Source organism: Trichechus manatus, unplaced genomic scaffold (assembly GCF_000243295.1).
Source record: "Trichechus manatus latirostris isolate Lorelei unplaced genomic scaffold, TriManLat1.0 scaffold00053, whole genome shotgun sequence".
Taxonomy (NCBI): domain Eukaryota; kingdom Metazoa; phylum Chordata; class Mammalia; order Sirenia; family Trichechidae; genus Trichechus; species Trichechus manatus.
Window position 1 is genome coordinate 12082282 of NW_004443989.1, and position 25643 is coordinate 12107924.

Here is a 25643-nt window from a genome sequence, read left to right on the forward strand (position 1 = left end):
CTGGTTCCTCCAGCACAGATACATGGGCCTCAGAGGTGGGACGTGTCTGTCCAGCGCCTTGACTGCTATCTCCCTCCTCATGGCTCAAGGGGACCACCAGGCAGGAATAGTGCATCTAGGGGGCATGGTCAGCCTAGTGCAGGCTGGGGGGCCACAGCAGAGGCAGCGGCCCCTGAAGAATGGGGTACAGCAGAGGGCCTCAGCATCCTGCAGCATCTGGGGCAGCCTACGGCCATGGCTCTCAGGCAGCAGCAGGATGCAGAGCAGGGCGAGGACCACAAAGGAGGCAAAGACAACGTGCTGGAGGAAGAAGCTGTGCCGGGCGTGCATATCGGCTAGGGGTGCAGCCGCCTGGCCCAGGAACCCAGCACCCAGCACCAGGCCCATCCCGGCCCCCCTGTGGGAGGGAGTGTGGTGGGAGCATGCGGGACAGGCTGATGCCCCCCACAGACAGACGGACACATGTGACTCCCAGTGTCTGTGGGCAACTGCTCCAAGGGAAGTTCCGGGGCTTGGGGAGGGGTCAGCCCTTAGCAGAGCCAAAGGTTGGGTGGTTCAAGAGAAAAATTAGCAAAATTACTTTTTGGAGACAGCTGCTCCTCCCTGCTCTGGAAGTTTTTGTTCTTTAAGTTAGAAAAGTACAAAATGATCCTCCCCGAAATTCTACTCTCCCTCCAGCTTTCACGACCCCCATCCCTTCCCAAGTTCCTGATCTGCTTCGTCCAGCTCCTCCTCTGACCAGTGTCCCTGTACCCCAGGAGGCGGGCAATGTTTAATTCAGCATTGGAACTTGAATGGCAGAATCTCAGGCAGAGGGTGGGATGTTAGGGGGCAGGGAGGATGATGGGGGTGGGCCAGCAGGAGTCCTGGTGTAGGTGTGAAGGGGTGGTCAGGAGCTGGGCTGCTGCGTTGCCAGTGTGGGCCCAGAGTTTACCTGATGATGGTAGGGAAGACCTCTGCAGCAAAGAGGTGGCTGAGGGCAGACACATGGCCTGGGAGGCCAGGAGCCCCAGGACAGAGAGCAACAGCGTGGTCCAGAGGGGCAGGTCTGGGAAGAAGGAGAGGGCTCCCATACTGCCCACAACGGCCTCCCCAGTCCCATCTCCTTCCTCCGAGGGACCTGGCCTGGGACTCCACTGTGGCTCAGGTTCAAAGGAGGTTTTCCTGATTCCAAGCTGCAGCCTGTGCCTCAGCAGTGTCTACCCAGGGCTGGTGTCACCCAGGACTGGCTTCAGGGTGTGTGACCTGGGTCCCCACAGGGCCCTGCACCTGGGAGGACCCACACTTGGCTAATGCTCTGGCGTTGCCATCCTGAAATCCTGAGCACTCTGAACAAGAGACCGTGCTTCCTTATGCCCTGGGCTGGGCGTGCTCCAGCCTAACCCTCAGGTCTGCCCCTTCCTGCTGACCCATCACACATTACTGAACCTCGGGGCCCACTTCCAACAGCTTGGGGACCCCTCAAGGTTCCCTGTCCCCCACCTGTGTGTCACTGATCAGGGCTGGCCTGGTGTGCCCTCTGGGACCCTCCCCCCACATTCTGTAATCCAGTACCAGCAACGGGACATGGCAGTGCTCACTCATGACCCCTCAACCTGACCCCTGACCTGTCACACCTGCCGCTGAGGTTCCTGCTGCACCTTGTGCTGCAGGCAGGTGCCACAGAGGGCCCCTGCATTTACCTCCCCAAGTAGGATCCTCTTGGCTCCCATGTTTGGGGCTCAGTTTTCCCAAGTGTATGAGCAGGAGGTAGATGGGGTAAAAAGAACAACAGCTGCCTGTCCGACACCACCACCCTGCATGTCTACCCTGTGCAGCTTCAACTGCCACCTAGTGTCCCTGCCTAGCGTCCCGGGTGGGGACAGCTGCCCCTGTGTATCCTGACGTTCAGATTCACCCAACATGGGCAGCCTGCGCCCCAACGTGAGGACCCTGCACAGCCTGCCCAGCTGAGGACTCACACCAGGTCCCAGAGACAAGCAGCAGGGATGCCAGGCTGGTGGCCAGGGTGCCCAGCAGCAGGACAGGGCAGCGACCCCAGCGATCTGCAGTCAGAAGCAGGATGACAACTGCTGTCGTGTCCATGCCAGCTGCCAGGAAGTAGGACAGGTAGAAGGATGGCTCCTTGGGGACCAGGCCACGGAGGAAGCTGGCACGGATGCCCCCACTGAACAGCCTAGGGGGTGGGGGCAAAGCTCTGGGCCCAGCCAGACACAAGCGGCTTTGGGGACCACCTCTCCACCCCTTGCCCTGGCGGGGGAAGGCATAGACCCTGAGCCCATGCTCGCCCTGCCCCCTCCTCATGAACTGAAGCCCAGGATGAGGCCGTTTCTCCAGGTGACCTGGGTGTGCAGGAGCTCAAGGACTGAGTAGTACTGGGGCTGAGAACTCCCTGCTGACAACAGGTCCAGCTCTGTGCCAAGGGGATACAGGGAGGGGATGTGTGTGTGTGAGGGTGGGCCCTGCCCTGGCGGTGCCAAATCCCTGCCTCCATCCTCAGGCACCACACTTCCTTCCTCTGGCAGGTTCCTTACCTGTTGCCAGGGAGTTCTCTTCCGGGGAGTTGTCCTCTGGGTCCATGCCGCTGGCCTCTGCAAAGTGTCACAGGATCTTCCTGGCTTGGGCAGGCTACCCCGTGGAACAGGGCTGGGAACCTGCAGTGGAAGGGGGAAGTGGCCATGGTCCCCAAGCTGCTCCCTCCTCCTTCCCTTGACTCCTCCCCACGGTGGTGGCTGAGGCCAGTGCCCCCTCCCTGGGCCCAAAGGGGTGGGACCTTAACAAAGGCTTTCTGTGACCCTCTCCCATGGCCACGCACCCAGTGTGGAAGGGAGGGAGAGGGATGGACACTTGGCTCCTGCATTGGCTGCTGTTCTGCCTCCCACCACACTTACCCCCAAAAGAGCAGCAAGATGCCCATCACCAGGGTGCTCAGCCCCTGCAGAAGGCACCAGTCCTGAGCCAGCAAGGCCAGCCTGGGCAGCAGCAGGGTGCCCACCACTGAGAAGAGGCCAGCGCCCATGGAGAACACCAGGCGGTGCGGGGGGTCGCACAGCTCCAGGCCTGGGGACAACAGCTCTGTCCAGGGCTGGAGGGCTGTCCTGTCCCCCCAGGAGCCAGATACCAGCCCAAGGGTCAACTAGCTGCCTGGGCCAGCAAGCTTCAGGCCCACAGGGCACCATACCCGTGCCTGGCCTTCTCCTTGGGAAGGGCCTTCCCCCGTGAGCCCCTCCCCATACTCACGTGCCACAAAGAGAGCCAGGAAGGCCCCCGCCAGGGCGCCCCCATGTAGCAGCTGCGGGGCCAGAAGGGCAGGAAAACTGGTGGCCAGGGCCTCGCTGGCACCCAGGACTGTGCCAGCACCACTGAGCCCATAAACACAGCCCAGCGGCCAAACCTGGGGGCAATAGGGACACAGCTGGACATGGTCAGGACAGCCCAGAGATCTCCCCTTCCTCTGACACAGGGTCGAGCTGGACCCCATTGGCTACCACCCTGAGGGGAGGGACAGTAGCTTACAGGTCACAGCCCGTGCCCAGGAGGACAGAGCCCAGTAGCCAGCCCAGCAGGTGGCCCGTCTGCTCCAGAGGCACCTTCCAGCCATTTTCACACACCAGGTCCCACTGCAGGGAACACAGGCCATCTGTCACCTGCTAGCCAGCCAAGCCCTTCTAAGAACTGGGACCCTTCCCTCCCCCTGTGCTAGGGACAGAGAGATACAAGGAGGCCTAGAGTGCCAGGCTGGAAGGGGTCCTAGATGTCCTGCTCCAACCCTTCCCTGGAGACAAAAGTAACAGGAAACAGGGGAGAGACTTGGTCAAGGTCACTCAGTGAAGTCTCCTTACTCTGGTGGTCTAAGGTCCCCAGGTGGTCATGACCTGGGGTCCCCAGGAGACGCACATGCAGTCCCAGGACCAGTCAGGGGTGTGTGGGTGGGGTCCTCCCTCCCCATGTTGGGGTCTGTAGGTAGGGGTCTCATCCCAGCCTTCTTCCAGCCGTCTCCTACCCCCACAGCTGGTCCTTGTCTACAACCTTGTTTAACTCCCACCTGCTGGGTAAGGGAACCCTGGGACACACTGGCTTTATACACACGACACACCTGCCCCCACCCCCCTGAGGATTCAGCTCCAAGACAGGCATCAGAAATGAGCCCTGGCCTCCAACCACCTGCCCCGCCTGTCCAGCACTTCCTCAGTTCCTCTGCCCTGGCCCTGCTGGTTTCAAGAGGGACTCCCTGGAGCATGCTCAAGTGCTTTGCCTGGGCAAGGGCCCTTGACCTTTTCAATCCTTCCACCTCCAGTTTTCTGAGTTTCTGTCTCTTCTCACCAAATGTACTATATTTGGTTATGCTATGCCAGAGTTTTTGTTTTAAAATGAGATTGTTTCTGAAAGATGGTGGGGCATCCATCAGTCAATATACCAGGCAGGAGGAAGGGTTAAGGTGGCATAGAGAAACAGGGCCTGGGGAGACGCCCGGCAGGTGTCAGGGCTCCAGGCAGGCACCTGCACAAGATGTGGCAACCTGCTCCTGTTTCCACACTAAGGACTAATCCTCCTGGGAGTAGGGGTGAGGGCTGCCAAAGGGAGCAGGCAGGGTGGGCAGGGAAGAAGAGGGGACCGGAGGCCCCAAGTGCCCCCTCCCTCATCAATTCTCACAGGGACAACTGAGCTACCCCCATGGCTCCCCTGCCTCCCATCCAGCCCCTAAAGATAGATGCAGGGTCTACCTTTGTCCGCCTTGAACTGACCTCTCGCTCCCTTGGTCCAGTGCTTCCTGTCTTGGGAATGGAGTCCAGACACCCAACACTTGCAGCCCAAAGCCATAGGCATTGCTCAAGATGTTTGTGGTGTGGAAGCGAATTCCAGGCCCTGCTTCCAGGACAGCTCCCCACCCCCCATCCCTTACCCTCTGGTTCTGCCATCAGGCTTGTCACCCCAGCCATCTCCTCAAAACTTTAGCCTCTTTGGGTTCCAACTAGGAGTCCGGGAGTGTGGTTCACGGGGCTGGAAAGCCTTCCCCACCCTTGGGCACATGTTCAAGTCAATGAGGGGCCAGGATGCCCCCATTCCCCAGCCGTCAGCCCAGGAGGGGCGACCCCCCTAAAGTGAGAGCCCCACTAGACCAAAGGCAGAGAAGCGGGGTCGGCAGAAGGTCTGGGCGCTGCGGCCCACAGGCTGACCTATGTCCTTCCCATTGCCTCCCCACCCCCACTCCTCTCAGCAGCGGCGGGCGCACCTGGGTGCGTGCCGTTGGGCGCGGGCGCCGCGCTTGGGCTCGGGGCGCCGGGCTCCGGGTAGCGCAGCAGCAGGCAGAGGCTGCAGGCGCGCGCCGGCCCGATGCGCGGCACGCTCGCCCGGAGCAGCGCGGGCCCGTCTAGGGCGCGCAGCGCGGGAGGCAGCAGCGCAGGATCCGGCCAGCAATGGTGCGCCGGTCGCGCTGTGAGCAGGAGCTCCAAGCTCACCACCAGCCCCAGCGCCACGCCCGGCAGCCACGAGACGGCGGCCAGCAGGAGCCGGGCCCGCCCGAAGCCGCCCGCCGCGAACAGCGCCCGCACCTCCTGCTCCATCCCGCGCCGTCTCCGCCCTCGGGCTGCCGGCGGGGCCCGGAGGGGGGCCACGAAAGGCTTGGAGATGAGGGTAGCAGTACCTCGGGCCGAGCCGGGGACGAGGTCTTGGAAGGTGCGGCACAAAGAGGGTAGAAGAGGGAAGTTGGGGGCGGGGCCAGAGAAGGCGCGGACGTGAAGGCGTGATGCCTGGCGCTAGGCTCAGAGGGTCGGAGGTGGGTCGGGGCAGGCGAAGGCCCGCCGGAGGGGCGGGGCCACAGTGAAGTGGGTGGGGCCGGCGAGGGCCCTTCGTGGGCCGGTGAGGCCATCAGCAGCAGGTGCCGGGCCTTGAGGCGTCGTCCGGCGGCTGCGCCGTCGTCCGCGGTTCTCCAAGGCGTGGTGGGCACCCCGCCCGTCCCCGCCGGCCCCGACCGTGCCCTCCGCGTTGGCCGCCCTTCGAAGGCCTGAGGCCGGGCCTTGCTGCCTCCGCCTGACTGCCTTGACATCTGGGCTCACCGAGAGCCGCGGCCTACCCTCGGGTATGGGCGGGGCCTCAGTGGACCGGGAGCGCGGGCGGGCGGGGAAAGCGCCCCAGGACAACCTGAGACGCCACCTGACAACCCGGGGCGCCCCGGAAAAACCCGGGACAGTCTCCGACAAGCCGCGACTTCCCAGGACTGCCTCCGACAACCTGCGACGCTCCAGGACAATCCGCGAGCCCCCGGAAAACCCGAGTCCGCCCGTCACTGCTCCCCGGCGGCTGGCCGGCGCGCTGCACCCGGCCGCGCAGACCAGGAAAGAGCGGTTGCGGTGTGCGGGTGACTGTCGGTGGATAAAGGCCCTTCTCCTGACTTCGTTTTCAGAGTTTTGAAGATGATCTCAGGGTTATTCTGCAAGACAAACTTCAGCGTTACTTTGGATGGGCATCTTTACACGGGTAGACACCTTTACACTGTTGTTTTTTCCGTCCCATCCAAGAACAAGGTAGGTCTCGTTGTGACTTTTACAGCTTTTCGTTTTCACAGTGGCATTTGTGAGGAAAAGTACAACACAGTAGATCTTACAGATTACTCAAGAGTTTTTGCAAATAGTTTGGTATCTTTTGCCTTGTGAATGGGCTCTGTACTTGAATTATATTGGTCTAACTGGCTGTTTTGTTTTATTTTGCATTTGGTCTATTGACTGATTCTGTGTATTTGATTTACTTGTGATTTCTAGACATATGATCTGCAAATGACGATTTTGCTTCATTGCTTTCCAAATATTTATCCTACAATTTGTGTCTTGCTTTTTGTCTAATTGCAATGGTTATTTGTTCCAGAAATGTATTAAATAATAGTGGAGCTCATTGAGACCCTTAGTCCTCACTTGAATGGGAATTTTTCTATAGAGTCATTGCTGTTTTGTGATGTGTATGTTTTATCATGTGAAAAAAAAGTCTTCTGTTTGTATTTTTTAAAAGATCAATGTTAGCCGTGTTGAGCTATTACTTTAATGAGTTGTACTTGCTAGTATTTTATTTCTGAAAAACCAGTTCTTGGGTTAATTTATCAATTACACTTTCCTTCTGTTTTCAAATTGATTAATTTCTGCTTTTTTAATTTTATTGTGTTTTAGATGAAAGTTTACAGCTCAAATTGTTTTTCATTCAAAAATTTTATACACAAATTATTTTGTGACAATAGTTGCAATCCCTGCAATGTTTGAGCACTCTCCCCCTTTCCTTTTTGCTGTACATTTTCTGTGTCCATTCGTCCAGTTTTCCTGTCCCTTCCTGCCTTCTTGTCTTTGCTTTTGGGCAGGTGTTGCCCATTTGGTCTTGTATACTTGATTGAACTAAGAAGCATGTTCCTCGTGTGTTACTGTTTGTTTTATAGGCCTTTCTATTCTTTGACTGAAAGGTGGTCTTCAGGAGTGTCTTCAGTTCTGAGTTAGCAGGATGTCCGGGGGCCATAGTCTCAGGAGTTCTTTCAGTCTCTGTCAGACGGTTAGACCAGTAAGTCTAGTTTTTTTTTTTGTTTCTTTTTTTGTGAATTTGAATTTTGTTCTACATTTTTCTCTGTCCCGGTGTCCGGGACTGTCTATCGTGATCCCTGTCAGAGCAGTCAGTGGTGGTGCGGGGCACCATCTAGTTCTTCTGGACTCAGGCTGTGGTTCATGTGGTCCATTAGTCCTCTGGACTAATATTTTCCTTGTTTATTTGGTTTTCGTCATTTTTCTTTGCTCTGAATGTGAAGAGACCAATAGATGTTTCTTAGATGGCTGCTCGCAAGCTTTTAAGACCCCAGATGCTACTCACCAAAGTAGGATAGAACATTTTCTTTATGAACTATGTTTATGCCAGTTGACCTAGTTGTCCCCCCGAGAACATGGTCCCCAGCCTCAACCCCACTAACTCAATCACTCAAGATGTTTTATGTGTTTAGGAAGGTTTTATGACTTTGCCTTGGTCAGATTGTGCTGACTTCCCCTACGTTGTGTATTGTCTGTCCCTTGACCAAAATTAACACTCGTCTACTATCTAGTTAGTGATTTCCTTTCCCCACCCCTTCCCTCCCTCATAAACATCAAAGATTGTTTTTTCTGTGTGTAAACCTTTTCTTGGGTTTTTATGATAGTGATCTCATACGATATTTGTCCTCTGTGATTGACTTATTTCACTCAACATAATGGCCTCCAGATTCATCCTTGTTGTGAGATGTTTCTCAGAGTTATCATTGTTCTTTATCGCTGCGTAGTAGTCCATTGTGTGTATGTACCATAATTTATCCATTCATCTGTTGATGGACACTTAGGTTGTTTCCATCTTTTTGCTATTGTGAATAATGCTGCATTGAGCATGGGTGTGCATATGTCTATTCATGTGACAGCTCTTAATTCTCTAGGATATGTTCCTAGGAGTGAGATTGCTGGATTGTATGGTATTTCTATTTCTAGCTTTTTAAGGAGGCACCATATTGTTCTCCATACTGGTTGTACCATTTTATATTCCTACCAGCAGTACATAAGAGTTCCAGTCTCTCTGCAACCTCTCCAACATTTGTTATTTTCTGGTTTTTTGATTAGTGCCAGTAAAATTGGAGTGAGATGGTATCTCATTGTAGTTTTGATTTGCATTTCTTTAATGGCTAATGATTGTGAGCATTTCCTCATGTGTCTGTTAGCCACCTCTGTGTCTTCTTTGGTGACACGTGTCTTCGTATGCTTTGCCCATTTTTTAACTGGGTTATTTGTCTTTGTGTTGTTGATGTGTTGAAGTATTCTACAGATTTTAGAGATTAGACCTTTGTCAGTTATGTTGTAGACAAAGTTTTTTCCCAGTCTGTAGGTGCCTTTTTTACTCTTTTTTTAGTGAAGTCTTTTGATGAGCATAATGTTTAATTTTTAGGAGTTCTCAGTTATCTAGTTTATCTTGTGGTGTTTGTGCATTGTTTGTTATGGTTTGTATTCTCTTTATGCCATGTATTAGGGCTCCTAGCATTGTCCCTATTTTTTCTTCCATGACCTTTATTGTTTTAGGTTTTATATTTAGGTCTTTGATCCATTTTGAGTTAGTTTTTGTGTATGGTGTGAAGTATAGATCCTGTTTCATTTTGTTTACAGATGGACATCCAGTTTTTCAGCACCATTTTTTAAAAAGACTGTGTTTTCCCCACTTAATGGATTTCGGTCCTTTGTCAAAGATCAGCTGACCATAGGTAGATGGATTTATATCTGGATCCTCAGTTCTGTTCCATTGGTTTATGTGTCTGTCGTTGTACCAGTACCAGGCTGCTTTGACTACCATGGCTGTATAATAGATTCTGAGATCAGGTAGTGTGAGGCTTCTTAGTTCTTTTTCTTCAGTAATGCTTTATTTATCCAGGGCCTCTTTCCTTTACATATAAAGTTGGTGATTAGTTTTTCCATCTCATTGAAGGACACTGTTGGTATTTGGATCAGGATTGCATTATATCTGCAGATCTCTTTGGGTAGGATTGACATTTTCACGATGTTGATTCTTACTATCCATGAGCATGGTATGTTTTTCCATTTACATAGGTTTCCTTCGGTTTCTTGCAATAGTGTCTTTTAGTTTCCTTTGTATAGATCTTTTATATCCCTGGTTAGATTTATTTCTAAGTATTTTATCTTTTCAGGGATTATTATAAATGGTATTATTTTCTTGCTTTCCTTTTCAAAGTTATCTTTGTTAGTGTATAGGAATCCAGCTGATTTTTGTATGTTGATCTTGTATGCTGCTACTCTGCTGAATCTCTCTATTAGTTCCAGTAGTTCTATTGTGGAATCTTTGGGGTTTTCTATGTATAGTATCATATCATCTGCAAATAGGAATAGCTTTACCTCCTCCTTTCCAGTTTGGATGCCCTTTATTTCTTTTTCTTGCCTTTTTGCTCTAGCTGGGACTTTGGGCACAATGTTAAATAGACATGGTGATAAAGGGCATCCTTGTCTTGTTCCTATTCCCAGGGGGAATGTTTTCAGCCTCTCTCCATTGAGAATGGTGTTGGCTGTTTGTTTTGTATAGATGCCCTTTATTATGTTGAGGAATTTCCCTTGTATTCCTATTTATTGACAGTTTTTATCAGGAATGGGTGTTGAACTTTATCAAATGCCTTTTCTGCATTGATTGAGATGATCACGTGTCTTAGGCTGGGTTCTCTAGAGAAGCAATACCAGTAAAGCATATAAGTATATAAAGAGAGATTTACATCAAGGAAACAGCTCACGCAATTGTAGAGGCTAGAACGTCCCAAGTCTGTGGATCAGGGTAGAGGCTCTCCCAATTCATGCAGCCGCAGAAGCTGGCGAGCCTAAGATCGGCAGGTCGGAGAGCAGGGCTCCTGCTCATAGGCTGTGAAGGTTGACGAGTTCCAAGATTGGCAGGCAAGACTGCAAGGTTTCTCCTGATTCACATAGCTGCAGGGGCTGGCAGACCCAAGATTGGCAGGTCAGAGAGCAGAGCTCTGCTCACAGGCTGTGAAGATCAACGAATCCCAAGTTCAGCAGATAAGCTGACAGCTGAAGTCCCAAGAACTGGACGTCAGACGAACAGGAGGCAGCTGAAGGATCCAGAGTGAGCAAAAAGCCAGAACGTCTGCTTATATTCAGATGCAGGCCACACCCCCAAGGAAACTCCCTTTCATCTTATTGGGTACTCACAGCATATTCAATCATGGGAGTGATCACATATAAACACTGAGAATCATGGCCCAGCCAAGTTGACACACAGTCTTAACCACCACATCATGTGATTCATTTCGTTTGTTCTGTTTATGTGGTGGATTACGTTGATTGACTTTCTAATGTTGAACCATCCTTGCATACCTGGTATGAATCCCACTTGGTTGTGGTATATATATTTTTTTAATGTGATGCTGAATTCTACTGGCTAGAATTTTGTTGAGAATTTTTTCGTCTATATTTGTGAGAGATATTTATCTGTAATTTACTTTTTTTGTGGTGTCTTTGCTGGGCTTTGGTATCAGGGTCTGCTGGCTTCATAGGAAAGTATGAAATATTCCTTCCTTTTCTATGCTCTGAAATAGTTTGAATAGTACTGGTGTGAACTCTTCTCTGAATGTTTGGTTGAATTCTCCAGTGAAGCCATCTGGGCCAGGGTGTTTTTTTTTTGTTGTTGTTGTTGGGAGTTTTTTTCTATTATCTTTTTAATCTCTTGTTATTGGGCTTTTCAGATTTTCTATCTCAGCTTGTGTTAGTTTAGGTAGGTAGGGTGTTTCTAGAAATTTATCCATTTCCTCTAGGTTCTCAAATTTGTTGGAGTACAGTTTTTCATAGTATTCTGTTATGATCCTTTTTGTTTCATTTGGGTCTCTTGTAATGTCCATCTCATTTCTTATTTAGGTTATTTGTTTCCTCTCCTGTTTTTCTTTTGTCAGTTTGGCCAATGATTTGTCGATTTTGTTGATCTTTTTAATGAACCAACTTTTGGTCTTGTTGATTCTTTCTTTTGTTTTTTTCTGTTCTCTATTTCATTTATTTCTGTTCTAGTCTTTATTATTTCCTTTCTTCTGGTGGCTGTGGGCTTCTGTTGTTGTTCTCTTTCTATTTTGTTCAATTGTAGGGTTAACGTTTTGATTTTGGCCCATTCTTTTTTGATGTGTGAGTTTATTGCTATAAATTGTCCTTTGAGCACTATCTTTGCTGTATCCCAAAGGTTTTGGTATGATGTCTTTTCATTCTCATTTGATCCAAGGAATTATTTGATTCCCTGTTTGATTTCTTAAATTACCCAGTTGTTTTTAAGCAAGGCGTTATTCAGTTTCCATGTATTTGATTTTTTTCCCTTGCTCTTCCTGTCACTGATTTCTGCTTTTATGGAGTTGTGATCAGAGAGAATGCTTTGTATTATTTCAGTGTTTTGGATTTTATTGAGGGTTGCTTTATGGCCTAAAATGTGGTCTGTTCTGGAGAATGTTCCATGTGCGTAGAGAAAGAATGTATACTTTGCTGCTGTTGGTGGAGTGTTCTGTATATGTCTGTGAGGTCAAGTTGGTTGGTTTTGGCCTTTAGATCTTCTGTATCTTTGTTTTTTTCAAGAATTCTGTCCTTTACCGAGAGTGGGATGTTGAAGCCTCCTACTGTTATTGTGGAACTGTCTGTTTCTCTTTTCAGTATTGTCAGAGTTTATGTATTTTGGAACGCTGTTGTTGGTTGTGTTGATATTTATTAAGGTTATTGTCCCTTTAATCATTATATACTGTCCTTTCTTGTTTTTTATGGTTAATTTTGTCTTACAGTCTACTTTATCTGAAATTAGTATTGCCACTCCTCTTTTTTTTGTTGTTGTTGTTGTTACCATTGCTTGATATATTGTTTTCCATGTTTTTATTTTTAATATATTTATGTCTTTATGTCTTAAGGTGTGTCTCTTATAGACAGCATGTTGATGGTTCATGCTTTTTTATCCATTCTGCCATTCTGTCTCTTTACAGGTGCGTTTAAACTATTTACGTTCAGTGTACTTATCGATAAGTATGAGTTTATTGCTGTCATATCGTTGTGCTTTTTTGTAGTGCTTACGTTTTCTTTGTTTCTCTTACTTTCCTGTGCTGAGTTCCTTTTGTTTGTGGATTTTCTTTCATTATTATAGATCTTGCGTTTACTGAGATTTTATGTTTTTCTTCTTTATTCTGATGAGTAGGTTTGTTAATTTTCTTTGTGGTTGCCTTGAAATTTACCCTTATCTTCCTAAGTTTGAACCAGTCTTTTAACACTTGATATTGTCTTGACTTTCTCTCCATTTGAAAGTTCTGTACCTACACTGTTTATTCCCCCTTTTATTGTTTTGATATTGTCATCATTTACAGATTGACGTCTCTGTTTCCTCATTTTTAGTCTTTTAGCTTTGTTTTATTGTTGAGAGTTCTTTACCTAGATTGGTTTCTGGCTAATGCTGTTCTGTGTCCTAAACTCCTTTTGTTGTCTGATGTTGTTGGGTCTCTAACCAAAGTACTCCCTTTAATATTTCTTTTAAGTTTTGTTGGGTTTTTATAAATTCCCTTAATTTCTGTTTATCTGGAAGTGTTCTAATTTCACAATTCGTATCTGAGAGAGAATTTTGCAGGATATATTATTCTTGATTGGCAGTTGTTTTTCTTTCAAAGTTTTATATATGTCATCCCGCTGCCTTCTTGCCTACATAGTTTCTGCTGAGTAATCAGAGCTTAGTATTATTGTTTCCTCTTTGTAAGTGACTTTTCCTTTTTCTCGAGCTGCTCTAAAGATTCTTTATTTGTCTTTGGTTTTGGCAAGTGTGATTATGATATGTCTTGGTGACTGTCTTTTGTGGTCTATCCTACATGGGGTTCGTTGAGCTTCTTGGATGGTCAGTTTTTTGTCTTTCATGATATTTGGGAAGTTTTCTGCCAGCAGAAACAATCTTCTCTGTGTTTTCCGTTTTCTTCCCTTGTCCTGGAACTCTGATCACACTTAGTTTTTTGCTCTTGATTGTGCCCCACCTAATTTTTAGGTTTTCTTCATTCTTTTCTCTGATTTTTCCTCAAAGTGGCATCCATGGATTTGTCTTCAGTCTCACTGATTCTGTTCCATTGTTTCAGATTTGCTCCTAAAACCTTCTGTTGAGTTGTCCATTTCTGAAATTTTGTTTTTTATCTTTTAGATTTCTGGTTGCTGTATTTGTATGATTTCTGATGATTTATTTTGATGTTTTGTTCTTGCATTATTTTCCTGAATTATTCTATTGCTTTGTCTGTGTTTTCCTGGATTTTGGCTATGTTTTCGTCTGTGTTTTCCATGATTTTGTCTATTTTTTTCCTTGGTTTTGTCTGTGTTTTCCTTGATCTTTTTCCTAATTTCTTGGAGAGTCGTAAATATTAGTCTTTTGAATTCCAAATCAGGTAGTTCCACTGCCTTTTCTTCTACCGGAAGGTCATCTGTTTGTTTATTTTGGTCACTTGCTGGAGCCATATTGTCCTGTTTTTTTATATGGTTTGATGTTGTCTGCTGTTTCTGAGACATTAAGGTATTATTTTCTTTACTTATTGATTGTATGTTTGTTTCTTTTGTCCTGCTTCTTTGTTTTGTTTTACTATGTCACGGTGGGTGGGCCAGGTATGCTTTGCTGCTTCTTTGTCTGTGGGTGGAAACCCTGGTGGCATAGTGGTTAATAGCTACTATGGCTGTTAACCAAAAGGTCAGCAGTTCGAATCCACCAGGTGCTCCTTGAAACCCTATGGGGGCAGTTCTGCTGTGTCCTACGGGGTTGCTATGAGTTGGAATCGACTTGACGGCAACAGGTTTGGTTTTGGTTTGTCTGTGGGCACGATAGCTGTCACCACCTTGCCCAGGTGGGCAAGGCAGCAGCAGGCAGGGTGAGCCTGCTTTGCTGTACACTGGTTTGGCGAGGTGGCTGAGGGTGGGTGGACTGGGCAGGTACTGTCTGCCTCCTCATGTTGGCCCAGTGGTGTGGGAGCGTTCACAGCCCCTCACCAGATAGCGGGGATGTTGGATGGGGTGTGGTATGGGCTCATTTCCCTCCATTCAGCAGCTGGTCAAGTGGTGGGAGGGGAGGGGCAGTGCGGGCCTGGTGTGGTGGCAGGTGTGAAACAGGGATGCTCTAGCTGCAGTGGCGTGGCAAGGGCCAGGGGGAAGTGCAGATGGTGTATGGGGTTAGGTGGGGGAACAAAGAAAAGAAAACAGAAAGAAAAAAAGGGGTAGCTAGTGTGTGGAGGTGGGGTGGACCTGGGGGCCTGTGGGAAGGCGGCAGAGGTGGCTTGTGGGGCTAAGTGGGAGGGAGAAAGAAAAGAAAGGGAAAAAGAAAAACAAAATGGCATGGTAGGAGCCCATGTGTGGGGGCGGGGTGGACCTGGACTGGTGGTGGGCCGGTGGCTGCCTACCCATGGTAGTGCAAGGTGGCCTGGAGGGAAGGGGTAGAAGTGAGTTACCGGGCTAGGTGGGAGGGAGAAAGAAAAGGGAAAAAGAAGAATGGCATGGTGGGAGCTGATAGGTGGGTGTGGGTGGAGGTGGGTGGCACCTGGGCTGGCAGTGGGGCCAGTAGCTCTCTAGCGAAGGCAGCACAGCATGGCCCTCCGGGAAGGGGTTGAGGTGACATACTGGGCAGAAGGGTCAGGGGTGGGAAAATATGTTTCTCTGGTTACCAGGTGCTCTGTCTCCTGTTGGGGCCTCTGTGAGGTTGCCTTCCTGTACTCCCTGTCTGGAGTTGTTGCTGCCTGTGCTCCAAGATGGTGACGCTATGCGGTGTTAGTTGGCAGGGACCTCCACTCCTATCTCTCCCATTCTCTGTTTTTCTTCAGTTTCTTCCTCCATTTGGTGTTTGAGCTAGTTCTTTATCCCTTCATTTGATGGTTCCAGGATTGATGTATGTATCTGTTCTACTTAGTTTTTTGGGTCTTTGCTGCAGAGGGTCTTTGCTGCATCTGTCTAGGGTGCCACGTTGGCTCTGCCTTATTCTGCTTTCTTCCTTCCTTAAGTACATCTTTGTATTTTCTTCAGGTTTAATTTATAGTTTTAAAGTTGACTTGGATATTTAAATATTTTGTTTTCATTTTTCCTATTTAGTAATAAAAATGTTTAGAGCTACAATTTTTCCTTTCATCACAGCTCTAAATGTGTCCCATAGGTTTTGATGTATAATGTTTAATTTCCAGTTTGACCCAAAATTGTTAAGGACTTTTAAAATTTCTGTGTGTCTAGGTTGTTGTTGGTATATTTATTTTTAGTTGTTATTTCTATTTTTATTGCATTGTGATCAGAGACTAGTGTCTGTACTGTTTCTGATTTTTGGAATTCATGGGATTTTTTTTTGTGGTCTGGTAAGTGATCAAGTTTTGAAAGTGTTTTCCCAGGCACTTGAAAGTCTGTCTGCTTTATGTGGCATATAGCATTTGAGATCTATTTATTTATTAAGTCAGCCTTACTAACATTTTGAGTTCCTCTATGTCCTTTTATTTCTCTACTTTCAATAGTGATATGTAATATTTGACATGTTACATATATTCTTTTGTAAATTATGGGGCATGATGAAGCCATGTGTGAACAGACCACAGTTTGGTGACTCTGTCTGTGGGCTCACTTCTGCACCAGCCCTCAGCTCTCAGATTGATCCACTCTGTTTTGTGTAGCTTGAGTTCGTTCGTTCTCACAAGTTGTGTGCTACCTTTGAGTGCAGGCTACCACTGGTTTATCCATTCTTCTGACAGATGTGGGTGTCACATTTGGCTGTCGGGAACCAGGCTGCTGTGTCCATTCTGCAAACAGCTCCCTCTGCCCGGGTGCCAGAGTTGCTCTAGGGTGGCCGTTTGCGAACTGCTTGGTCTCAGGATCCCCTTACACTCTGAAAAATTGAAATCCTCAAAGAGCTTTTGTTGATGTGGGTTGTATCTATTGATAATTACTGCATTAGAAAGTGAAATTAATAAATATATATATTAATTTATTTAAAGATAATAATAATAAACCCATTACTTGTTAACATAATTAACATATTTTTATGGAAAATAACTTTATTTTTAAAAAGCCATTTAGCGAGAAGAGTAAGAAGAGTACGTTGTTTTACACTTTGGGTATCTCCTTAATGTCTGGTTTAACAGAAGACAGCTGGGTTCCCATAATTGCTTCTGTAGTCAGTCTGTTGTGATGTCATATGTTTTATAGCCCCTGGAAAACTCCACTCCACACTGGTGAATGAGAGCTTAGAAAGCAAATAATGTCTTAGAATTATGAACAGAGTTTTATCTGTGACCCCTTAGAAAACGGTCATAGGACCTTCAGAGGTCCCCAGACCACACGTTGAGAACCGCTGCCCCTAGGAAAATATTAGATATGGAATTGCTGGGCTTGGGTGGGTGGGTGGGGTGTTGTTCACTGCTTACATAGTTTCAAAAGATAATACCAAACCATTCTCCATGGTGGCGGAGTCACTCACGAAGCAGACCCTCTAATGTTAGCTCTCTCTACTACCTTCTTCAGCCATTTCCCAGTTCTAAGGTTTGTATGCAAATTTTTCCTGTGTCTCCATAGTCTTCTTAGAGGTGTGGAATCCCCTTGGGGCCTGTGGGTATAGTCTCAAATAATTTTTCGATTTTAGTGTTTTATTTTGATGATGATCTGTAAAAAGATAGTAAGAGCAAGTTCTGGATGAGGACAGAATTCTGCTGCGAAATTTCAATGCCAAGAGCTCCATTTGTATTTGTGAGTGTGTCAGGCCAGGTAGTAAGTGATAATTCAGTTCACTCAGAGCGAGCTGGGTACCACATGTCAGGTGTAGCCCAAATGGGGACAGGAGACACAATGTAGGAACACAAAGTTTGCAGTGGATCCAGGCCAGGAAAGTAGGCGGAAGGTTCAGTTGCTACAGAGCATGTGAATATAGAAGTTCTAGGACTGAAGTGCTCCCAACATCAGAGTCTGTTGAAAGTGGGAAATTAGCCTCACAAAAACATTGTCTGTCAAGTTAAGATGATGCTACCAATTGAGTTTTACTGAGTGTTGTCCATGTATATTTAATTTATAAGCTTGTTTTGATTTTGTAGATGTATGTGACTTACAATATAAAGAGTTTATATAGTTCTCTGCTAATGTGTGTATAGTAACTGTTCATTGAAATGGAGTATTCATACAGAAAAGTGCACATATTTTTCACAAACTGAACATACCCATATAACTAGCTCCAGATGAAGAAACAGAACATTACCTGATAAAAATAATTTAAGCCGACCCTGGAGGTCTAAGAAGGATCTTTTTCCTTTAAAGGTCCAGGTGTTATCTAGAATTTTTTCTTTAGCTCTAAACTTAGGGCTGAGCTTATCAATTTTATTTGTTTTTTTAACTCCCCATTCCCTCTTCCTCCCAGTCGCTAATAGCTACTAATCTTCTTTTGTCTTGGTGGATTTGCCTATACTAGATATTTTATGAAAGTGGAATCATACAGTATTTGTCCTTTTGTGACTGACTTATTTCACTCAGCATAATGTTTTCAAGGTTCATCCCTGTCATAGCCTGTATTAGAATTATATTTCTCTTTATGTCTGAACAATACTCTGTTGTATGTATATACCACATTTTGTTTATCCATTCATCTGTTGATGGACACTTGGGTTGGTTCTACATTTTGACTACTGTGAATAATGCTGCCGTGAACATTGCTTACAAGTGTCTGTTTGAGTCCCTGCTTTCAATTCTTTTGGGTATATACCTATCTTAGTTATCTAGTGTTGCTGTAAGAGAAATACCACAAGTGGATGGCTTTAACAAACAGAAATTTATTTTCTCACAGTCTAGGAGGCTAGAAGGCCGAATTCAGGGTGCCAGCTCCAGGGGAAGGCTTTCTCTCTCAGTCAGCACTGGGGGAAGGTCCTTGTCATCATTCTTCCCCTGGGTCTAGGAGTTTCTCAGTGCAGGGACCCCTGGTCCAAGGGAGGCACTCCACCCCTGGCTCTTCTTTCTTGGTGGTATGAGGTCCCCCTCCTCTCTGCTCACTTCTCTCTTTTATATCTCAAAAGAGACTGACTCAAGATACAACCTAAGTGCCTCTAATCCTGCCCCATTAACATCATAGAGGTTACAATTTACAGCACATAGGATAAATACATTAGATCACAAAATAGTGGACAACCACACAATACTTGGAATTGCGGCCTAGCCACATTGACACACATTTTGGGGAGACACAGTTAAATCCATAGCAATACCTAAGAATGGAATTTCTGGGTCACATAATAATTTTAATTTTTTCTTTTTTTTTTAAGGAACTGCCGAACTGTTTTCCACAGCAGCTGCACCATTTTATATTCCCACCAACAGTGAATTAAAGTTCCAGTTTCTCCATATCCTTGCCAACACTTGTTTTCCATTTTTCTGATACCCAGTAATAGCCATCTTAGTGTGAAGTGATGTCTCATTATGGTTTTGATTTACATTTTTCTAAGGGCTAATGATGTTGATAATCTTTTCATGTGCTTATTGACCATTTGTGTATCTGCTTTGGAGAAATAGCTATTCAAGTCCTTTGCCCTTTCTTTTTTTTTACTATGGTGAAACATATTTAACAAAACATTTGCCATGTCAACCATTTTTATGTATACAATTCAGTGACATTTGTTACGTTCACCATGTTGTGCAACCATCACCACTATCCATTTCCAAATTCTTTCATCACCCTTAACAGAAACTCAGTACCCTTTAAACAATACCCCACCCCACCCCCCACCCACCCCTCATCACTACTAATAAACTTTGGTCTCTATGCATTCGCCTATTCTAAATACCTCATATAAGTGGGATCACACAAGATTTATCCTTTTATGTCTGGCTTATTTCACCCAGCATAATGTTTTCAAGGTTCATCCTTGTCATAGTATGTATCAGAACTTCAGTTCTCTTTATGGCTGACTAGTACTTCATTGTATGTGTATACCACATTTTGTTTATCCATTCACCTGTTGATTTGCACTTGGATTGCTTCCACTTTTTGACTACTGTGAATAATGCTGCCATGAACATTGGTTACAAGTATCTGTTTGAGTCCCTGCTTTCAGTTCTTTTGCGTATATACCTAGAAGTAGAATTACTGGGTCATATGATAATTATGAGGAGTCCTGGTGGCACAGTGGTTAAGTACTGGGCTGGTAAATGAAAGGTCAGTGGTTCAGCAGTAGCTCCACGGGAGAAAAGACCTGGCAATCTGCTCCTGTAAATATTTCATCCTAGGAAACCCTACGGGGCAGTTCTACTCTGTCATATAGGGTCACTATGAGTCAGAATCAACTTGACGGCACACAACAGCAACAACATGGTAATTTTATGTTTAAGTTTCTGAAGAATTGACAGACTTTTCCATAGCAGCTGCACCATTTTACATTTCCACCAACAATGTGTGAGGAGTCCAATTTCTCCACATCCTCACCAGTACTTGTTGTTTTCCTTTTTTTTAATAATAGCCATCTGTCTTAGTTATCTAGTGCTGCTATAACAGAAATACCATAGGTGGGTAGCTTTATCAAACAGAAGTTTATTCTCTCACATCGTAGGAGGCTAGAAGTCCAAATTTAGGGCGCCAGCTCCAGGGGAAGACTTTCTCTCTTTGTCAGCTCTGAAGGAAGGTTCTTGTCATCAATCTTCCCCTCGTCTAGGAGCTTCTCAGTGCAGTGCAGGGACTCCAGGGCCAAAGGACATGCTCTGCTCCTGTGCTGCTTTCTTGGTGGCATGAGATCCTTCTGTCTGTCTGCTTGCTTTTATATCTCAATAGAGATTGCCTTAAGACACAGTCTAATCTTGTAGTTTGAGTCCTGTCTCATTAACATAACTGACGATAATTCCACCTCATTAATGTCATAGAGGTAGGATTTACAACACATAGGAAAATCACATCAGATGACAAAATAGTGGACAGTCACACAGTACTGGGAATCATGGACTAGCCAAGTTGACACACATTATTTTGGGGGGACGCAATTCAATCCATAACACCATCGATCCTAGTGGATGTGAAATGGTATTTCATTGTGGTAACATAATTGTGACTAATGATGTTGAGCATCTTTTCATGCGCTTATTGGCCATTTGTATATCTTCTTTGGAGAAATGTCTATTCATGTCCTTTTGCCCGTTTGTTAGTCTTTTTGTTGTAGAGTTTTAAGAGTTCTTTATATATTCTGGATATTAAACCCTTATCTAATACATGGTTTCCAAATATTTTCTCCCATTCTGTAGGTTGTCTTTTCACTTTCCTGATAATGCCCCTTGAAGCACAGAAGTTTTTTATTTTGACAAAGTCCAGTTTATCCGTTTTTTTTTTTTTTTCCCCCTTGTTCACGCTCTTGGTGTAATATCTAAGAATCCATTGCCTAAAAGAAGGTCTTGAAGCTTTACTCTTATGTTTTCTTCTAAGAGTTTTATTGTGTTAGATCTTATATTTAGGCCATTGATCCATTTTGAATTAATTTTGTATATGGTATGAGGTATGGGATCAACTTCTTTCTTTTGCGTGTGGAGATCCATTTGTCCCATTTGTTGAAGAGACTGTTCTCTCCCCCACTGAATGAATTTGGAAACGTTGTTGAAAATCAGTGGGCCATAGATGTATGGGTTTATTTCTGGATTCTCAATTCTATTCCATTGGTCTATATTTCTGTTCTTATACCAGTATCACATTGTTGGTGATTACTGTAGCTTTGCAATATGTTTTGAAATCAGGAAGTCTGAGTCCTACATTCTTTTTTTTTTTTTTTTTTTGCAGGATTGTTTTGACTATGTGCGTCCCCTTGCAATTCCATGTAAATATGAGGATTGTCTTTTCTATGTCTGTAAAAAAGGCTATTGGAATTTTAATAGGAATTGCATTTTATCTGTAGATTGCTGTTGTTAGAATTGACATCTTAACAATATTGTCTTCCAGTCCATGAGCATGGAATGTCTTCCCATTTATTAAGAGTTCCTATAATTTGTTTCTGAAGTGTTTTATAGTTTTCAGTGTAATGGTCTGTCAACTCCTTGCTTAAATTTATTCTCAGGTATTTTGTTCTTTAAGAGATGCTATCATAAAAAGAATGATTTTCCCAATTTCCTTTTCTGATGCCAGGTAATAGCCATCCTGATGGGTGTGAAGTGGTATCTCATTATGGTTTTGATTTACATTTTCCTGAGGGCTAATGATGTTTAGCATTTTTTCATGTGCATATTGACCCATTTGTGTATCTTCTTTGGAGAAATGTCTGTTCTAGTTTCTTAAGGTATAAAGTTAGGTTATTGATTTGGACCCTTTCTTCTTTTTTAATGTAGGCATTTATAGCTATGAATACTCTGAGTACTGCCTTTGCTGCATCCCACAGGTTGTGGTATGTTGTGGTGTTTTCTTTGGTATCAAACTATTTTTAAATTTCCCTTGTGATTTCTTGTTGGTTGTTTAACTGTGTTATTTAATTTCCACATTTTTGTGAAATTTCAGGTTTTCCTCTGTAATTGACTTCTAGTTTCATTCCACTATGGCCAGAAAAGACACTTCGTATAATTTCAATCTTTAAAAATTTATTACTTGTTTTGTCACCTAGCATATGGCCAACTCTGGAGAACGACTCGTGTGCATGGGAGAAGAATGTATATTCTGTGTAATCAGTGAAAAAACAAAAAACCAAACCCGTTGCCATTTAGTCGATTCCAACTCATAGCAACCCTATAGGACAGAGTAGAACTGCCCCATAGAGTTTCCAAGGAGCACGTGGTGGATTCGAGCCGCTGACCTTTTGATTAGCAGCTGTAGCTCTTAACCACTACGGTTTTTGTAATTAGTGAAGTAACCTATAAACGTCTGTTAGGTCTAGTTGGCTTATAGTGTCATTCAAATCCTCTATTTCCTCTCTTTATTGTTGAAGGTTGTTATAATTGGTGAACTTAGCAACTTTTCCAAACTATTATTTGCAGAAACAAACGTAAGTAAAACCACTGGGGGAAAAAACACTCTTGCAGTCTTTGCAGACTGGCTCTATACTGGGGAAATCCTTAACCAGGGTTATACTGAGCCGAAGAGCTCCACCTGAGGAGAAGGTTTAGGATTACATCAGGTCTTTCCAGGCACGTGTCTTGCCCTGCATGCGTGTGGCTCTCCGAATTATATACACTCGGGTGCTGTCTTAGGTTCTTAGTGCTGCTGTAACAGAAATACAAGTGGGCGGCTTTAACAAACAAATTTATTTTCTCACTATTTAGGAGGATAGAAGTCCAAATTTAGGGCACCGGCTCTTGGGGAAGGCTCTCTCTGTTGGCTCTGGGGGAAGGTCCTTGTCTCTTTCAGCTTCTCTTCCTCCTGCCTCAATCTTTCCCCTTTTGTGCTTGCTTGCTTCTCTGTGCTTAATTTGGTCTTTTATATCTCAAAAATTATTGGTTTAAGACACACCCTACACTAATAGTGGCCTCATTACCATAACAAAGAAAATCCTGTTCCCAAATGGGATTATATCCACAGGTTTGTTGTTGTTAGTTGCCATCCAGTCAGTTCCAACTCATGGATTTTTTGGGGGTGCAGTTTAATCCGTAACACTTCCTAAGCAAAAACTCCCCTTTCCCCCTCCCTCCCACCCCTGGTAACCACTAATAATCTTTGGTTTCTATGTATTTACTTATTTCATGTCAGTGAGATCATACAGTATTTGCCCTTTTGCAAATGATTTATTTCTCTCAGCATATTTCTAAGGTTCATCCATGTTGTGGCATATATCAGGACTTCATTTCTCTTTGTGGCTGAGTATTCCATTGTGTGTATAGATCACATATTGTGTATCCATTCATCTGCTGATGGACATTTCAGTTGTCTCCATCTTTGTGAAAAGTGCTACAGTGAACGTTGGTGAACAGGTTTTTGTTTACATTCCAGCCTTCACTTCTTCTGGGTATATACCTAGGACTGGGCTTGCTGTGTCATATGGTAGTTCTACATTGAACTTTTTGAGGACTCGTGAGACTGGTTCCTCAGTTTCCGCAGTGGCTATACCATTTTACATTCCCACCAGCAATGGATGAAGGTTCCAGTTTCGCTACAACCTCACCAGCACCTGTTTTCCGCTTTTTGGATTATTGCCATCCTAATAGGGATGGGATGGTATTTCATTGTAGTTTTGATTTGAATCTCTCTGATGGCTAATATTGGAAACCCTGGTGGCGTAGTGGTTAAGAGTTCGACTGCTAACCAAAAGGTTGGCAGTTCGAATCCAGCAGGCACTCTTTGGAAACCCTATGGGGCAGTTCTTCTCTGTCCTATAGGGTCACTGTGAGTCAGAATCGACTGGATAGCAATGGTTTTGTTTTTTGTTTTTCTTTTCTTTTTTAATGGCTAATATGGGAGGTGGCATAATGGTTAAGCACTTGGCTGCTAACCAAAAGGTTGGTGGTTCGAACCCACCAGCTGCTCTGTGGGAGAAAGATGTGGCATTCTGCTTCTGTAAAGATTACAGCCTTGGAAATCCTATGGGACAGTTCTACTCTGTCATATAGGTTGCTGTGAGTTGAAATCCACTTGATGGCACACAACGACAACAATGGCTAGTGATGTTGGGCATCTTTTCATGTGCTTGTTGGCCATTTGAATATCCTTTTTGGTGACATCTCTGTTCGACTCCTTTGCCCATTTTTTGTTTTGGTTGTTTGTCTTTTTGTTGTTAAGCTGTAGAAGGGTTTTTTTTTTTTTTTATAATATATTTTGGGTATTAGACCCTTTCGGATATATGGCTCCCCAAAAATTTCTCCCCATCTGTAGATTATCTTTTCACATTTTTGTTAGTTTTTTGATGAACAAAAGTGTTTAATTTTTATGAGGTCCCATTTATCTATTTTGTCTTTTGCTGCTTGTGCTTTTTATTGTCATGTCTGATAATCCATTGTTAAAAAGTAGGCCCTGCGGCCATGCCCGTGTATTTTCTTCTGAGAATCTTACAGTTTTGGTTTTCACATTTAGGTCCTTGATCCATATTGAACTGGTTTTTGTGTATGGTGTGAAGCATGGATTTAAGCTTTATTCTTCTGCATGTGAAAATCCAGTTTTCCCAGCATCATTTATTGAAGAGACTCTTCCTCCCCGTTTGAATGGACTTAGTTGACCATGTATGATTTTATTTCTGGACTCTCAATTCTGTGTTCTGTTGGTCTATATGTCTGTTATTATACCAGTACCAAGCTGTTTTATTTACTGTGGCTTTATGTTTTGAAATCAGGAAATGTGAGTCCTCCTACTTTGTTTTTCTTCTCCAAAATAGCTTTAGCTATTCAAAGTTCCCTCGCCCTTCCATATATGTTTGAAGATTGGCTGTTCTATTTCTGTGAAGAAAGCTGTTGGAATTTTGATGAGGATTGCATTGAATTTATAGATTGCTTTGGGTAGTATCTTCCATTCCATGAACACCCATGTCCTTACATTTATTTAGGTCTTTTAAAATTTCTTTTGGAGGAGTTCTGTTGGTGCAACGGTTAAGTGCTCAGCTGCTAACCAAAAGGTCAGTGGTTCGAACCCACCCAGCAGCTCCACAGGAGAAAAGACCTGGTAATCTGCTCCCGTAAAGATTTACAGCCTAGGAAACCGTATGGAGGCAGTTCTGCTCTGCCCTGTAGGGTTGCTATCAGTTGGAATCAACTCGACAGCACACAACAACAAATTTCTTTGGCAGTGTTTTATTGTTTTCTGTGTGCAAGTCTTTCATTTTCCTGGTTAAATTTATTTGTAGATCTTTTATTCTTTTACATGCCATTGTAAATGGAATTGTTTCCTTAATTTGCTTTTCTGCTTGCTCATTGCTGATGTATAGAAATCCAACTGATTTTTGTGTATTGACCTTGTACCTTGTCACCTTGCTGAATTCATTTATTGATTCTAATATCTTTTTTGTGTGTGAATTCTTTGGGGTTGGCCCTGGTGGTGCAGTGATTGTTTGGCTGCAAACCAAAAGGTTGGCAGTTCGAATCCACCAGCTGCTCCTTGGAAACCCTATGGGACAGTTCTCTGTCCCGTAGGGTTGCTGTGAGTTGGAATCAAGTGGTTGGCAATGAGTTTTGTTTTGTTTTGGGTATGTATATGATCGCGTTATCCGTGAAAAGGGATAGTTTTACATCCTCCTTCCT

At 45.0% G+C, this 25643-nt stretch overlaps 1 protein-coding gene across 1 annotated transcript; it reads right to left on the bottom strand.

Annotated features, from left to right (window-relative positions):
* Positions 1-84: 84 nt before the first annotated feature.
* SLC22A31 (solute carrier family 22 member 31) lies at positions 85-5564 on the bottom strand. Its single transcript, XM_004377807.1, is given in 11 exon segments — positions 85-397; positions 935-987; positions 990-1048; positions 1962-2176; positions 2305-2413; positions 2535-2752; positions 2892-3060; positions 3241-3354; positions 3357-3394; positions 3517-3620; positions 5226-5564. Coding segments are annotated over 11 exon segments (1731 nt in total).
* Between the last annotated feature and the right edge of the window lie 20079 nt (positions 5565-25643).